The 18,254-nt window shown below is 45.0% G+C and overlaps 1 protein-coding gene across 2 annotated transcripts in view; it reads right to left on the bottom strand.

The window, feature by feature from the left end:
• Window positions 1–17,927, bottom strand: part of UST (uronyl 2-sulfotransferase) — a 292,405-nt gene extending 274,478 nt beyond the window's left edge. Inside the window, exon 1 of one of the 2 annotated variants that reach the window (XM_041744455.1) lies at window positions 17,174–17,927. In XM_041744455.1, the coding sequence (XP_041600389.1) occupies window positions 17,174–17,426 (253 nt within the window). In that variant the 5' untranslated portion in view covers window positions 17,427–17,927. The remainder of the gene's footprint in view (window positions 1–17,173) is intronic. The other variant, XM_041744456.1, reaches the window with a different exon arrangement.
• Between the last annotated feature and the right edge of the window lie 327 nt (window positions 17,928–18,254).

Here is an 18,254-nt window from a genome sequence, read left to right as displayed (position 1 = left end):
GGCTTTTCTAAACATAAAAGCAAAGAATAATAATAAAATACTGATAAAATAAAATAATAAACAGAAGAACAGGAAAAAATAAAAGATAGTGGTTTAAAAAAACCACAGGGCAATGAAAAACCACGAGTTTATTGTCTGTGCACATGGGGAAGGGTTAAAATACTCTTCATCCTAAAAGAACTCTCACAGTTGATGAGAGAAAGAACACATCTAGAGGGGAAAAATGGGGGAGGGTAAAACCCATTCCCTAAAGAAAAAACACATCTTATAAGCACATCTTATAAATACAGTCAAATTGTTCAATGTCACTAATATGCAAGCAGATGGGAATTATAGCATGAGAATATCACTTTTCACCAACTGAATGAGTAAAATTTTATAATAGCATAGCCAACACTTGCAAGGGTACGAGCAAAACAGGTTGTAACTGCTGTAACTGCTGGTGAACTCAACAAAAACTCCGTCCGTTTGTACAAAGAGCAATTTTAACACAGGCATACATTCTGATCCGGCAGTTCCAAGACTCAGAATTTATCCCAGGGAAGTAGACAAGAGTGCAAAAGCTGAACAATGTTCATCACAGCTGTATATAGAATCTTGAAAAACTGGAAAGAGGCTAAATTTCAAACAGCCTCTGCTAAAGGAATCATGGAACATTCACAAGATACTCTGCCACCATGAAAACCAAACTCATCGAAAAATGTGTAAGGACCATTGTGATACTGCCCAGGGGAGGAAGGTGTAACCAAACCAAAGCAGTTGTGAGTAAAGAAGTTAACAAGCTTTTTCTTTTCTTCTTCATCCTTTTCTATTTTCCATTTCCTCCAATGAGCCTGTATTAATGGTTTTAACTATTTCTTAAAGTTGTGTTGTTAAAACACAACACCAAGTCCTTCTAATTATTTGCTCTATTTTCATCCAATTATTTGCTCTGGCCATAAAAAAAAAAATCCTTCACCAGGAATATGTGGATAAGAAGGACACTTGGCAATGAATTCTGATACTCTACCTCAATGTCAAAATTTAAAACGGTGCAAGAATTTGCAATAACTATGAAGAAACTTCATACCCAACACCAGTTGCTTTATTTCCAATGCTTATTAACGAACTTGACATTGGGTCACAAAATCTGTACATTCACAAATCTCCAAACAGCCTACATTTCAATCCCTTACATTACAGACATTAAAAGGGGGGTTAAAGCAGATATTTTAAATTTGAATCATGCAAGTATATGATTCTCACCTAAGAAAAATCTAATGGGGCAGCCCCGGTGGCTCAGTGGTTTAGCACCGCCTTCAGCCCAGGGTGTGATCCTGGAGACCAGGGATTGAGTCCCACGTCAGGCTCCCTGCATGGAGCCTGCTTCTCCCTCCGCCTGTGTTTCTGCCTTTCTCTCTCTCAGTCTCTCTCTCTCTCAGACTCTCTCTCTCTCTGTCTCTAATAAATAAATAAAATCTTTAAAAAAAAAGAAAAGAAAAATCTAATATTCTTAAATTCTAACAAATTGGTAAAGGAAAATCTAATTCAAAAGTTTACAGGGGTGCATGGCTGTCTCAGTCAGTAAAGCATGAGACTCATGACCTTAGAGTTGTTACCTGGAGCCCCACTTTGGTTGTAGAGATTACTTTTTTAAAAATCTTTTAAGAAAATAATTTTATAAAACATTTAAATGCACAGAGCTTTAGTCGGCTAGGCCGTACCTTGACTCATGTGTCTTTTTATAAATATTAATTATGTCCTGGAAGTGCTGCAGTGTAGACCCTTGCTGCTCAAAGTGTGATCCTCCAATGGGAGCATGCAGGTGGCATCTGGGAGCTTCTTGGAAATGCAGAATCCCAGGTACCTTTCAAGACCTACTGCACCCAAACCTACAGTTAACCAATTCCCAGATGGTCTGAATGCCATTAAAATTTGAGAAGAGCTGGTGTGGAAAAGCCAAAAGCGAATAGATTATGTCACAACAAAACAAATGCTTTTAGAAGTTGAGCATCCCTACATGGCACTGTAAGAGGACTTAATGCACACACCAAACTGCTGTGCCCTGTATCTGTCACAGTGGTTCTCTACCTTGCTTGCATATTAGAATTACCTGGGAGCTTTTAACACATACAGGTGCCCAGGCAGCACTCTGACCAAATGAATGAAAATCAGCATTTTCCCAAGCTCTCTGGGTAATTCCATCATGCAACCCGAATTAAGAGCCTGAGACTGGCATAAACTGAGCCTTAACCAAAGAAATCCTCAGCCTCACCACAGCCAGGCACAAATATTCTTCTACTCTCCTCTGGTAGCTTCCCACACGCCCCTACTCATCCCTCTGTCTATGTTAATCCTCAGTCCTACTCTGCCCCTCCACATGGAAGGCAGCCCCATGAGTGTAGTGTCATTGGTCACGCTATCTCCAGCACCCAGCACTTCACTAGAGCTTGATAGACAATTGTTGAAGGAACAATATGGAAGCAAGAGAGAGCAACTGCCAAGCTGAATGCAAAGGAGGATGGGCATGTGAAAACACATTCTCCAAACCTTAAGGCTCAACGATGCGAAACTTCCATGAAATATCAGCCTAGTGGGCCAGACTTCCTCTGAGATGAACAAAAGTCACCTATCATTCCAACAAGGTGGCTAGAAAACAAATCTGGACAAAGGGGGCTATGTTTTCAAACAGCAATGCCTTATGTCACAAAAGAAATGAAACGCAAGAAATAGAAGCCCTCCTGGTAACCCAAGGATGTTCTAGTAAATCCTCCCTCGAAGCTAGGGAGCACTCTTACCAACACACCTATGCACACTCTCTATGGCAGAGTTCAGGCACTGCTGTGACTGTGTACATTTCGCAATATAGGCACAGAGAACCACATACCTCTCCCCAGCCATCAGGAACAGGACAGCAAGGCACAAGAATGCTTGGATAAAGTATTTTCCAAATGCATTTGAAAAGTTCGTTATCCAGCTATAAGCTGATGAGACTCAACTGTCATCACTAAATGCTAACTCAAGATATCCTTTGCTCAAGGGACAAGGGCAATAAAAAGAGGTTATGGATCCTAACAAGTCCTTCTTTCTTCCTCCCTTTAATTTCTGGAAACCTCTTCATCTCACAGCAGGACTAGAAGAACATAACCACAAATACTTTAGACTCCGTGAGGCCTTGGATCTCCGCTGGGCAAGCAAACAAGAGCAGCCTTTGGAAGTGGGAAAAGCACAAGCAAAGAAAATAATACGGCCTCGCTTCTGTCATCTGCTAAGGCAAAATAAAGACACTGCACCATTTGGTTTTTATATTTGTGCAGCTTTTCAGAATCTTTTGCTCCATGCTCCATTTTCACCTCCACGTCCTATGCAGCTCTTGAGCGTGGCTCCTGTGGAACTGCTCTGGAGAGCATACAGTGCATCTCTGGAGTAAGCAGCGTTAACCTCACAACTGCTTAAACTGGCATCCAACAAGAAGGTTATGTCAACACTCTTCTCTGGGTAGGTCTTCGGCACAGGAACTCGTCACTTGACCTGCTAAGAGGCCACCACACCGCAGCCCCCAGGCCAGTCTGGCAAGACGGGAGACGCAAGCGTGCCCGCACTCCAGCTGCGCAGACACCTCACCTCCTAACTCAGCCCTGCCCTGACTTCCCTGCCAACTGTCACTTTCTGTTTCCTTCCCCACCCTGGTAAAAATAACTTCCTCTTCCAGTGTCTAAATCTGTACGTGACTTTACACACATTTTCTGGCACATCGTTGGATGAATTTTGACACTAAAGCAGAATGAAATCGCAAGAAATCTGCAATCATATTTCTGTAGAACTCCAACCAGATGAGTCAGTTCCACTTGTTTTCCCAGATATTGAGAAAATACTCCCAGGCAAGATGCTGCATTCTAAGTGGGCGACGTCAGTTCCTTCTGCCTCTGCTTCTTACAGACTCAGCAAAGCCCTGGTGATGGAGGGAGGCGGAGCAGGGTGCAGGGCGCTATTGGGTGTTAACTGTGTGTGGTTCGCTGGCTGCGGTTCTGAGTGGGGACAAGGGTGTCTCAGGGAGCAGACCATCCAGCACAAATATGACACCCAGACCTCTGTATTTAGGGCCTGAGTCGGAGCTTCTGAGAGCTGTCCCGGGCCCTACCTGCCTGTCAGAGACGTGCATCAGAACGGTGATGGATGTGGCAGTCATTCTCCAAAGAAGGTGGGTTAGAAGAGAGACACTTCTGATAGTGACACCTCTCTACAAAGCAGGCTCACCAGCAGAGGGAACTGGAAGTGTCTGTCCTCAGCTCTACGGACCAGTAAAGGTCTACAGAGGCAAGTGGTTAAGGTACATGAAATCATTCAGTCTTCTCATATGCTTACTGGCCAGTTGTGTTTCCTCTTCTGTGAACTGCCAGCTCATGTTCTTTGCCTGTTTTTCTCATTTTTATTGATTTATTGAAAATTCAAATAGCTGCATATTAATCCCATTTTTTAAAGAAACACCTGTCCCCGGTCTGGGTCTTTTGCCTTGTCTATGGGGTGCTGTTGTTCAGAAGGTTCTACTTTTATGGTTGTGTTTTCCTTTTGCTGTTTGTGCTTTCTACGTGTGAAAGTGAACTTTATATGACGAACTACTGGGATCTACATCTATTTTTCTGGACAATATTTATGTGGGGGCGGGTATGACAGTCATCTTCATATCTGTTATCCTCTGAAAGATGATATAGTCCAATAGACTGTTCTGTATAACTTCCAGAAGAAGTAGCAGAAGCAGATGGAAGCTACATGGAAGTAGCTCACCACACCATAAAGAACTCCCTCTGCCGCTGGAGCTGTCCACAGTGGAAGGGGAGAGGTTGTGAGACTCTCCTCTGAACAATAGAGCTTTCTTATTCCTACTTGTTTTCCTTTTTTCTTCTGATCACATTGTTAGACTCTGAATTCTGGAAAGACACTCTGCTTTCTCTCTCTCTCTCTCTCTTCTTTCACTCTGCCTTCCTAGGGACATTCTGTTTCCCACAATTTCAGGAACAAGATTCTCCCATTATTGTCCAGGCAGACCGTGGCAAATTGGTGATGTCGGGGGAGTGCTGCCAATTTTAATGAGACAAAGCAATGAAAGCAACAAACAAAAAAAAAATATGATTAAGACTTTGAAAAGAATGGCCTAAAAAGTTTTCGCATATTCTACTTGCCTTAATCACTTGACTCCTACAATTTTTTAAATAAGCATTTGCTCCCAAAGGAAATAGCCTTACAGTTTTAGTTGCTACAGTTAAGTGGCTTCTTACAACAAATGATTTTAAGAGTAGGTAGGGTGCCTGGGTGGCTCAGTCAGTTAAGCATCACTCTTGATTTCCATTCAGGTCATGATCTCGCAGTCACTCCACACTGGGCTCTGCGCTCAGCATGGAATCTGCTTGTCCCTCTCCCTCTGCTCCTTCAGCCATGTGCACATGTGCACGTTTTCTCTATAAATAGATAGGTAGATGGATCAATAAATAAATAAATACCTTTAAAAAAAAGAATAGGCAGGACCTTGGTAAACACCTAAATCAGTGATTCTAAAAATCGCCTAGAGAATCTCTCTAGAAAACCCCAAATCCACACTTATTCTCCCATTCCTGGCCACTGGGACACAGTCCTAGACTGATCATCAAGACCATATGGAAACATTGCTGCTGATGGGGGTCTTAAAAGGAAAAACAATGGAGATTCATCGACCTAATCAAACATCTTCATTTTAGAGGTAAAGAAACCTAAGTCTAAGAGGCTCGTGTGACTTAAGAGCACTGACCACCGCAGTATTTGGGAACCCTTACAGAACCAGGTCCTGTACCCCTCACAGCAACCCCCATAGTTTTGCTTCTGATTCTCCAGAGCAGAAGGCACTCATGTCAAACAGCCCTCGTGTTAAAGCAGGAAGCTCTGCACAGGAATTGCAAGGTTATGGTTTTGCTAAACAAAAATTTAACTTTCTATTAAATAATGTAAAATCACATTTGCTTTCAACTTCTCAAGGACTTGAGTGACCAGCTAAGGCAGATAGTAATGTCCTGTGGCTCTCACATGCACCAGCATCCAAGGCAGGGCAGGTCAAGATAACTCGAAGAAATGGAATATGCAAAACAGAGGCAGGTTCACAAATCTCTGGGCAAAGACATGATCCATGACTCGGGTCCACTGTTCTTGCTCTGACCTCCAATAGACAGGAAGCAGGAACCAGAGAAAAGCAAGTGGCCATACTACTGAGCATGGTAGTTCCATCTTAAGTGGGAGGAGTTCTCACAGCTGTCACAGTGTCTGCATGGTATTCTGATGGCTTAAAAGGGCATGAGTTACAGACCACTAATCCAGTCCTCGAACAGCAGGCCATCCCAGAACATAAGCTGTACCATGCCCCCTCTGCCCAACTATCTTTATTTTATGAATGCGGGGGGAAAAGGTGTGGATAAATTCAAAACAGAGCAAACCAGGCTGTGTGCAGAATGTGTTCTTTCCAAACTGTTTCCAGGAGGCAAAAGAGAGAAGAAGCTGGAAGGTTGGTGTGTGTATTATTAATGGGGCAAATGACTGGAACTTGTCAGCTGTTGAAGAGCCTTCACCAATCTAAGGGTGAGGTGACAAGATAAGCCCCAAGGATACTAGTTTAGTACATTCATATTTCTTGATTAGGTTGGTGCTTTCTATTGGAAGCCAAGCCAGGAGGGGGGTCTGCACATTCCACCAGGATTTGTGTTTGTATGAGTGTGTGCTCCTGGTGCATGGATGTTTATGTGCCAGAAGAAAAGGGAGTCTAAGAGAAGCAAAGGACAAAGTGAGAGAACTGACATTTGTTGAATGTGAATGCCAGGCCTTGGGTTAGGTAAGTATCCTACAAAATAGCACTTACCAATCTCATCATATAGATCAAAATACCTGAGGTTCAGAGAAGTTAAGAAAATTGCCCAAGTTCTCCCAGCTGATAAGTAGTAGCACAGTGATTCACATCAAAATCTCTGCTCTAAAACCTCTATTCTTTTTAACACCTGATGCTTTTGGACCATAGGTCTTCCATGAATATTTGCTGAATGATTGAACAAAAGAATTTATATGTTTCCAAAAACTTCCATTTCTACTTTCATCAAGACAGTGAAAGTAAGGGATCCCTGGGTGGCGCAGCGGTTTGGCGCCTGCCTTTGGCCCAGGGCGCGATCCTGGAGACCCGGGATCGAATCCCACGTCGGGCTCCCGGTGCATGGAGCCTGCTTCTCCCTCTGCCTATGTCTCTGCCTCTCTCTCTCTCTCTCTCTGTGACTATCATAAGTAAATATTTAAATAAATAAATAAATATTTAAAGACTGTGAAAGTCACACTCACTGAGCTAGGAAAAAAAAAAAAAAAAACAATGTTTCCAGAAATGTAGTATGGTTAAATGTAAATAATTACTTAAATCATTTAACAATGAGTGAACTGAGAATTGCTTAATCAAAGCCATGACATAGATTATTTTAATACCTTTTGTCAAACAAGGGTCAATGGGTTTGTGCACTGAGCCCTAATTTTATAGCTTCTCATTTTGCCATTCTAGGTTTAAATCCATTTGATCACTACTTCAAAAACCATATCATCTTTTGGTCTCACATCCTTAAAGACAAAAAGTCATGCTGGAAATGGACTAGCTAATTTAACACAAATTGCTAGATAAGGAAGACACTGGCTTAGAGAGGGAAATAAACTATCTGCAAACTCCCAAAACAACTGGCCGGGGTTTGGGAAAATGACAAGAAACAGGAGGTCTGCGTTCTAGTTATAAACAGCCAAAGCAGGGCACCTGGGTGGCTCAGTGGTTGAGCGTCTGCCTTTAGCTCAAGTCACGAGCCAGAGGTCCTGAGATTGAGTTTTGCTTCAGGCTCCCTGCAGGGAGCCTGCTTCTCCCTCTGCCTATGTCTCTGCCTCTCTCTGGGTGTCTCTCATGAATAAATAAATAAAATCTTTTTAAAAATAAAATAAACAGGGATCCCTGGGTGGCGCAGCGGTTTAGCGCCTGCCTTTGGCCCAGGGCGCAATCCTGGAGACCCGGGATCGAATCCCACGTCGGGCTCCCGGTGCATGGAGTCTGCTTCTCCCTCTGCCTATGTCTCTGCCTCTCTCTCTCTCTCTCTGTGTGACTATCATAAATAAATAAATAAAATTAAATTAAAATAAAATAAAATAAACAGCCCAAGCTTTAGATCCATCTCAAGTATTCTTAATTACAGGGAGAGGGATGCCTGGGTAGCTCAGCGGTTGAGCTTCTGCCTTTGGCTCAGGGCGTGATCCCAGAGTCAAGGATCAAGTCCCACATTGGTCTCCCTGCAAGGGGCCTGCTTCTCCCTCTCCCTGTATCTCTCATGAATAAATAAATAAAATCTCTTTTAAAAATTACAAGGAGAACTCCATAAATGTAATTCCAAATCTCCAGAGGTAAGAGGTGGACAATTAAACCCCTTGCACAGAGGAAATCTTTACAGAACTCTATGTCATAGTAGCTTTACTATCTTTGCTTGGAGCCTATGCTTTCAACAGCCAGGAAAAGACAGGCCATAGACATCACCTGAGCATAGGTCTTTCCTGGCACTCTTCTTCTCCATGTTCTCTACTTAAAATACAGACCAAACAAAGCAGGATGTAGAACCCTCACCAAGAACAGTCTGCTTAGCAAATATATTGAATCAACAGTTCCTGAGGGCCTGTGCAGAGCACCCAGGAGGGGTGTCAGGGTAGAGATGGATGGTGCTGAAGAAGCTTCCTCCTTTCAAGGAGTTTGCCCACAAACTATCACACTGCAAAGTAGACTATCACAACTTCAGACATGATCATGAACTAATTCCAGGAGTTCAGAGATCATCATTGGAATTTGAGCTTCTTAAACCATCAGCAGAGAGGCCATAGCGGAAGCACAGTCATATAACAAGAGACAAGAAAAATGAGCCAGCGGCTATCTTTGGGAAATGACAGAAACTGACACAGACCCTGAGTCAGTCAGACCCAGAGGTGCAGCATACCCTCAACACTAAACAGCTATCTGGCTCCCAGGTCATTTTCAATATGAGAGTATTGCAAATTATTCAAATTGAGCCTCTCCCAAGCAGCATAGAATTGACTGTATCTATCTTAAAGCTTCTCATTTTGAAAATACATATATTTAGGGTACCTGGGTGGCTCAGTTGGTTAAGCGTCTGTCCTCGACTCAGCTCATGGTCCCAGTGTTCTGGGATCGAGTCCCACTTCAGGCTCCCTGCTTATGGGGCAGGGGGGAAGGGTCTGCTTCTCTCTCTGCTCCTCCCCCCCAATTGTGCTCATGCTCTCTCAGATAATACATATATTTAAAACATGCTAAACATGTCTAATACTTTTTGAAAAACAACTAATATTTCTTTCTAAAATTCATGTTAATTTACTAAAGAGAAACAAATACACATAATATTGTTGTGTATATTTGTTCTGTATGTTATACCACAATGTGAATTTAAAAAATGAATTGCATACGAATTCTGATTTTATGAGAACGCTCAAGATCTCCTTGGTGACTGACCCTGTATTACCTTGTTAAGCAACATGATGTACCCAAATGTTTTACCCTGCTGAGTTCATCAGCTCCATCCTAGTGAGCAAAAACAGGACAAAAATACTCACATAAATTGTACTATAACCTGCTGTTTAAAACTAGCTACACTCGGGATCCCTGGGTGGCGCAGAGGTTTAGTGCCTGCCTTTGGCCCAGGGTGCGATCCTGGAGACCCGGGATCGAATCCCACGTCGGGCTCCCTGCATGGAGCCTGCTTCTCCCTCTCCCTCTGCCTATGTCTCTGACTCTCTCTCTCTCTCTGTGTGACTATCATGAATAAATAAATAAAATCTTTAAAAAAATAAAACTAGCTACACTCATATTTCACATATAAGTCACAGTAATCTTTATGACATCTATAAAATGGGTTAGTGCTAGCTATACATGAAGTTTCATACATGAGAGCTAAATGTAGATAACCAAAAGGTTTCCTACTCAAAGTGATCCATAAATGTAAACAAGACTCCCAAGTTTCTTTTGAAGAGATCCTTCTTTTTGGTTAATTGTTAGGAATTTATTTAGAATTTACTATATACCCAGATACTGTACTTAGCACTTTGAAAGTGACTAAAGTATGAAACTAAGGTGCCCCTTTAGAAGGTGCACACCTATAATATAGAGAACAATACATAACATATTGTGTTTCAGCCAATACCATCTTTTGCAACTTCAAAATAAGCAGCAAAATCATATAACTGGGGGGTGTCTGGGTGGTTCACTTGGTTAAGCATCTGCCTTCGGCTGGGGTCATGATCCCAGAGTCTCAGATCATGCCCCACAATAGACTCCCCGCTGAGCACGGAGCCTGCTTCTCCCTCTCCTCTCCACTCGTGCTCTCTCTATCATTATCTCTGTCACTATCTCAAATAAATAAATGAAATCTTTAAAAAAAAAACCACACACAAATCTGACAAGGATCTAGTGTCCAGAATACATAAAGAACCCTTAAAATTCAAAAAAAAAAAAAAAAACACAACCCAATTCAAAAATGGGCCAAGTAGGTGCCTGGGTGGTACAGTCAGTCAGTTGAGCAGCCTACTCTTGGTTTTGGCTCAGGCCATATCTCAGGATCAAGGGATCAAGCCCTGCAGTGGGCTCCACGCTCAGGGTGGAGTCTGTTTGATATTATCTCTCTCTCTCTCTCTGCCCCTCTCCCCTCACTCGCTCTCTCTAAAATAAATAAATCTTTTTAAAAAATGGGCAAAGGATGTGAATAGACATTTTTCCAAAGAAGACATACAAATAACCAATAAGCAAATGAAAAGACGTTCAACATCACTCATCATTAGTGAAATGCAAAACAAAACCACAACAAAATACCACTTCACACCCACTGGAATGGGGGTAATCAAAGTAATGAAAAATGACAAGTGTTGGTGAGGATGTAGAGAAACTGGAACTCTCATATGTTGCTGTTGGGGATGTTCAACGGTGCGGCCACTATGAAAAACATCTTGGCAGTTCCTCAATAAATTAAACATAGAATTACCATATGACTTAGCAATCCACTTCTAAGTATATATCCCAAGGAACAGTAAATAGGTATTCAAACAAATACTTGCCCACAACAGTTCACAGAAGCACCATGCATAATAGCCAAAAGACTGAAACAACCCAAGTGCTCATCAACACATGAATGGACAAACAAAATGCAGTATATCCTGTGGAATATTATCCAGTTATTAAAAGGAATGAAGTAGGGATACATGCAACAACATAAATGAACCATGACAACAATATGCCAAGTGAAAGCAGCCAGTCACAAAAGACCACATATCATACAGCTTCATTTCTAGATGTCCAGCATAGCAAATCTATAGAGACAGAACATAGATTAGAATTGACTTAGGGCTGAGGAGATGGAGGAATAAGGAGGTGACAGCCAAAGGGTATGGCTGATGAAAATGCTCTAAAATCCACAATAGCAATGGTTGCACTTGTCTATGAATACACTGAAAACTATTAAACTATTAAAAGCTTTAAACGGGTGAACTGTATGCTTTTTTAAATTATATCTCAACAAGACTGTTTTAAAAATTAATAGCAATACCGAAATGTGCTTCATTTGGACTTTTCTCACCCAACAGTTGCTACATGTGTTTGATTTTTGCAAATAAGAGTTTTTGGTGGAATATCCATGTTTCTGTCTCCATTTCTAATAAATGAAAGGGTTTACAGCTACCACTGCTTAAAGCGAGTTTCTATAACAAAAATCAGTATGGTAAGACAACATTTATTTGTGGTTAAATCTTACATCTTGCAAAACAAAAACAAAAAGAAAAGCAAAGAGAGCAAGTGATAACTTCTAACAATTCAAGCAGCCACAGGCCGTCAAATAAGATGTCTTTTCATTGTCCATCACTGCTCTCCATCAGGACAGCTGCAGGGCAAGCTACAGTATCTGCTCCTGAGCTTCTCTCAAGGGAAGCAAAAGATACTATTTCTTCTGGGACCCAACAAGCTTGACCACTTTCGTTCTGGTTTCTCAAACACAAAGCCAACTAGTGTTTTAAACCTGGATTGATGACAGGGAATTTGAGGAAAGACAGTATCCAGATAATACATATTTATATGTACTTTTAAACAATTCATACTGAGACTAGTCTACATCAGAAATAGTTTACAAAGCAGAGTGCTTTTCACCATTCATGCCATGTGTTTACAGAACAGTCTGCCGTAGCTGAATTCCATCTTCTGTCCTTCCTCTAATACCAGTGCTACTGTGTCCGGGGCCAACCCTATAAGACACATTTGCAGCTATGGACAAGAATGCCATTTTCTTTTTATGTCAACGATTTCTATTGATCACATCATATTTAATGCATTCATTTCCTAGATTGCTGTCTGGGGCCCAGAGCACTATATATAAACCGTGCCTGATGTGCAGAAGCAAAATTAAATCTGACTTTTAAGGTTGAAAGAAATGATTTTGTAACAGATCTGGATCTCTATTTTCACTTTTTCTTTTATATTCATTTAAACCTGGGGAATTTCAAATTCTATAAAGTTCCATCTCTTTCTCTCTCATTTGACTCAAAACTGCCATGCTCATGTAGAATATATAAAGAATGGCAATTCTGAAAACTGAAATAGAAGTAGTGTATCTCTATTGAAAGTAGTATCATTTAAAAATGGAAAGGAAAGCATGTCAATTTGAGATCGACCCAAAAAGTTTAGTTCCCATAAAGGCTAAATCACATATCTAAGGCTTGATGATAAATCATTAGAGTTTGCCAGTTGTATAAGATCTGTAGTAAGCCATCTGGTGCATTCAGTTTACATCAGGGTAACGAGTGTTATTCCAAGTTTCTGATATTTCCATAGCTCATAAGTAATGAGACTACTGGCAGAGGGTGTATCATAACCTAATTTCTGGGGGAGATTTTACTTGATTTTTATTTGCTTTCCATAGCAAATCAAAGTCTGAATGCCACTTCAAAAAAAGCAAATAATTTCACCGAATTGGAAGAACTATGGTCCCCAAGCTTAGGGATAAGCTATTTTACCAAACCCATGCATTTTACCAAACCCATGGTTTGCCAAACCCATGCATTTTACCCCACGTATGCTCCTGTTCTTCCTCTACCCATTTCAAGGAGGGAAAAATCAAGACCACAGTTATTCCTGCATAATCCACCCCGCTCCCAGTTTACTTTGCTTTTTTTCAGATCTGTTGCAACAGAAAGTATCTTTAAGGAGAATAGTCCACCCCATTCCACGGATCTCCTAACCTCAGAGAGTCTAAAGCCAGCTGGAGTTGCAGTTGTTGGCTGGTCCTTCCCTTGAAACAATGGGACTTAAACAGCAAAGCAGATGCGTTTTTAAGAGTTGCAATGTAAAAGATGAAACCATGTACATCACCTTTAAAATACTTGCTGAATCTCCTCTCTCTCATCTCCTTTCTTTTGCTCAACTGTGTAAGAGGCATCCTGACAGTAAAGCTTTACTCTGGAACCATGGTTCTCGAACCTCAGCCTGCATTAGCGTCACCTGGAAGACTTGCTAAAATACAGATTGCTGAGACCTAGGTAGGCCCTTCATTCAGTTGGTCTGGAGTGAGCCCTGAGAATCTGCATTCATAACAAGTTTCCCAGATGATGATGATGCTGCAGGTCCAGGGACCACACCCTGAAAACTACCAGCCTCAACAAAGAACAATTGCTAAGGGAATAACAGAAAGATCAGGAATTTCAGATCATAATTGACATCACCTCCAGTTGAGTGGCTCTGGGAGAGATGAGCGTGCCTGTACCCAGAGATAAAAACAGGAAGGTGGAGTTAAGAGGAGACCAGCTAGGGGCACCTGGATGGCTCAGTCAGTTAAGCGTCTGCCTTTGGCTTAGGTCATGATCCCAGAGTCCTGGGATCAAGCCCCACTGTCAGGCTCCCCCACTGTCGGGCTCCCAGCTCTGGAGGGGAAACTGCTTCTCCCTCTCTATTTGCCTGCCACTCACTCTGCTTGTGCTCTCTCTTTATGTCAAATAAATAAATAAAATCTTAAAAAAAAAGAGAGAGAGACCAGCTGCTTGACTTCTTTCCCTTCTCTGCTGGCACCTTAAGATACTCAGAACAAAAGTATCAAAGAAAGTGAACTTATGCACATAAATGATTATTTTTAGCCAGTCAGCTCTTTAGATTGCCCTTGCATCTTGGCTGCTGGTAGGGTTATACAGGAGGTACCTGAATCAGACAGATTTGGGTTCAAGTCTTGCCTTACTTGCTGTGTGTCCTTCAGCAAGTCTGTGAATCTCTGTGTTCTCATTTCTCCCACATCAAAAATGGGAACAACAGGGACGCCTGGGTGGCTCAGCAGTTTAGAGCCTGCCTTTGGCCCAGGGCGTGAACCTGGTAGTCCTGGGATCAAGTCCCACATTGGGCTCCCTGCATGGAGCCTGCTTCTCCCTCTGCCTGTGTCTCTGCCTCTCTCTGTGTGTCTCTCATTAATAAATAAATAAAATCTTTTTTAAAAAAATGGGAACAACAATCGAACCTACCTGTAAGATTGCTATGTGGATACAATTTCATTCTGCATGTGCATTTACTAGAACACAACAATACATGTTATCATTTATCATGAATGGTCATATCTCCTGGCTTTACTGTGAGAATATTCAATTTTTAACTATCAAACGACTTATTTGATAAAATAGGTTCAATTATTTTTGCCATAAATATCAAGCAGCTACTGTGTGTCAGGTGTGTAAATATTATATAAGCATATTAAAATAATATCCAGTCAAGAAAATTTTTTGCTATAAATATTATTTTGATTTGGAAAATGTTGACTTTAGATAAACTTATATTTAAGAAAAATGCTTGCCTCTAAAATTGGCTAACTCAGGAAATTGAGAGGATATGTTTACTAACCACAAATTTTGTTTTGACAGACACTAAAATAATAAAATGAAGGAAACAAGGGGTAAGTATTCTGCAGATACCTTGGCCTTATATTATTAAGGGCATATTTTAGACCCTCGTAAAGACCACAAGCGCACTTTTCCCCAAAATCATTATATTTGTGTAACAAAACAACAGGGAACAAATTTGGCCAAGGTGTCCTATTTCCAGTTCACAAGTGATGTCATTTTTTTTAAACCCATCATGTCAGTCAGAAACTTAATGATGAGTTAGTAACAGGAGCAGTGTTCAATCCATCAGGTTTTCCCAGTTCCCCTGAGGGAATTCACCCTTCTACCACCTGCGCCCCCAAATTCATCAGGCCTCTTTTTTTGAAGTATAGAATGAAAGCACTCGATTCTGGGGACAATACACTTTTGGCTCAATTTTCAAAAGGTTAACATGCTAGCTATTGCAGTGTCTTGATCTCACCCTCAGTAGGGCCCTTGTTCTTTCCTCTCAGGCTTTCCTGGCCACAAGAAGGGATCAGAAAACAGCATTTCAGGAGCTGGGTGGAGATCTGAGATATAACCTCGTCCAGCCCCTAACTTTACCAGTGAAAAGCTAAGGCCAAGGACGTCTGACTGCCCTGCCTAAAGCCAAGTGCTCTTGAGGGCACTAGATACAGATACCCTCATTCCTCATCCACTGTTTTCCCTGCGCCCCACCAGCCTCCAGATTTTAAGGGGAACTCCAACAAAGAATTTGTTATCAGATTTTATAGACCTCTGGGCTTCAAAAACACTTCCCAATGCCAATTAACAGTGACTGTTGTTGACTGTTTAAAAAAAAAAAAAAAAGTTAGCTTTGTAACTCTAGCAGGTGTCTCAGAACCTATGAAGCTATGGACACTCCAAAATACAGAACTCAGGGAAAGAAGAGATCTGACTCCCTAATAAACGTGCATATTATCCCAAATCCTCTAAGAAACCTGATGCTAAGGATTGTACTTTGGAAATCTGCTTGGACAATATTCTCCTTTAATTTCCCCCTTAAAACATCGGACAAAAGCCATAGTTCTCCAAAGTTTCTACTGAAATGGAAGCAACACCTTTGAAAATCTCAGCTTCTCTACAGGGAAAGGACATCATTTCATCTGCGTTTATATTTCAAGACGCTCCAGGACTTTTGTCACTTTGCTGAGGCTGTTGGTTTGTTGGTGTGTGTGTGTGTGTGTGTGTGTGTGTGTGTGTGTGTTTTTCCTTCGAAAACGGCCTGCGATCTAGACCTGTGGCTTCTGCGACTGGGGGACGTTTGAGGTTAAGTGTGGCAGCTTCCAGCCGACCGGAGTCTTTTGGCCCGAGACGGTCCAGCGCTGGAGAGGCTCGCGTCGGGCAGAGGCCGGATGTCGGCCCGGGGGCGCAGGCTCATCCCCTGGACATTCGCAAGCCGCCGGCGCCTCCGCAGCTCCCCCCCCCCCCCCCGCACGACCTGCCCTGGCCACGACGTGCGAGGGACTCGCAGCCTCGCTCGGCCCGGCGCGCGCCAGCCGCGGACCGGGGACCTGGGCGTGCGCTCCCCGGGCCCCCGCGCCCAGCTGCGGGGCGCGCCCTCTCTGCAGCCGCTCTTCCCTCCCCGTGCAACCCCTTCCCCCCAAACGGGCGGCCTCGCTTCTAAGAAACCAACCATACGCCCCCCACAGTCCCCAAAAAAAGTTCTGACTTGAGACACACGCAGCGCAGAGGAGCTTCGGGTCAAAGCAGGCGACGCCGCCGGCCCGGGTGACCCGCGCGCCCCTCGCTGCCGCGGAGGCCAAGCCCGCCCAGGTCAGCAAAGGGCCCCAAAGCTGCCCCTGGGCCACCGGGGCGGCGAGCGGCGGGGGGGCCCGCGGGGCACAGCCGGCCGAGCCGGGGGGGGGGTGGAGGGGGACGAGCTAACCGCCCCCCCGAGCCCCGCACGACCCCGGGTGCTCACGAGACGGGACTGCGGCCCCCCGCCGACCCCGGGGGCGGGGGAGAGAGCTCGCGCTCGCACACGCCCACGAGCACACCGCGCGCCTCCGCCCCCAGCCGGCCGCAGGGGCGCGGGAGGTTCGCGGCGCCGCGCCCGGGGTACCTGCCCCGCACCCGCCGCGGCAGCGCCTCCCTCCGGCCGCCGCCCGGGTCGCACCTGGGAGCCTCGGGGCGCGGCGGCCGCCCGCAGAGCCACAAGTCCCCGGCGCGCCCCTCTCCCCCCGCACGAGCTGGCGCGGCCCGCGCCGCCCTCGCCCGCCCCCTTCCTTACCCAGATACTGCCGCAGGTCGAGCAGGAAGCGAGGGGGTCCCCCGCTGAGCTGATAGAAGAGGGAACCCAGGCAGAAGACCAGCAGGACGGCCATGCAGAAGCCGTAGTCCCGGAGGGAGAAGCGCAGGAAAGGCAGCAGAGAGACCCGGCGCCTCCAGCTGCCCGGGCCCGGAGGGGCGCCCCCCAGAGGGGCCCCATGGGGCCAGGGATCCGCGCCGCCCCCGGGATGCTGCTGCTGCTGCTTCTTCTTCATCGCCTGCGCCGCCGCCTCGCACAGCCTGCCCGAGCCGGGAAGGGGTCACCCATCCGCCTGCGAGGAGGAGAGCCCGGCCGGCCGGCCGCACATGGGCAGGGCCGCGCGGAGGGCAGCCGGGTGGGGGCGGGGAGGGCCGAAGTTGCCGGGCTCAGGAGACTTTCCTCGGCATGGTCCCCGCCGCCGCGGCCCGAGCGGCCGAGGTGCCCGCCCGGCTCGGCCCGCGCCCGCGCCCGCGCCCGCGCCCTCTAGCGCCCCCGCGCCCCGCGCCCCGCCGCGCCCCGGGCTCGCTCGCGGCCGCCGGGGCTCGCCTCCAGCGCCAGCGCGGACCCCCCGGCTTTGTGTCCGTCGGTCTCGGCGTGTTTTGTCCCGATTCAGACTCCTCTAAAAGACGGCAGGGAGGAACGGGAGGCGGACACCCTCCCCTCGCTCCACCTCCTTGACAGGGGTTCGCCTCCTCCTCCTCCCCTTCCCCTCTCCGGCTCTCCGCAGCCCGCTCTCCTCCCTCGGCCCTCCCTCTCGGCGCCCGGGTCTCCGGGTTTCTCCCGGGTGTCACGTTACGGCTCTGACCGGGGGGCGGGGGGGGGCGGCGATTATTCACAACTAGGAAGAAAGTTTCTGGGTGTTTTTCTCCTTCCCCCTTTCTCTGCAATCTGGCCTCAGTTTCTGCGCCACCAGCGACCTCTTGGGGGCCCCGCTGACTTCCCTCTCGTAAACAGTCCCCGGCAGGAAGAAGCACAACTTCTACTCTCTCTATATTATATATATATATTATATACATATATATGTACTTTTTTTTTTTTTCATTTCAGAAACTTGATTCTCCTT

The sequence above is a fragment of the Vulpes lagopus genome, chromosome 2 (genome assembly GCF_018345385.1).
Source record: "Vulpes lagopus strain Blue_001 chromosome 2, ASM1834538v1, whole genome shotgun sequence".
In the NCBI taxonomy this organism is placed as follows: domain Eukaryota; kingdom Metazoa; phylum Chordata; class Mammalia; order Carnivora; family Canidae; genus Vulpes; species Vulpes lagopus.
This window is presented reverse-complemented; position numbering and strand designations above follow the sequence as displayed.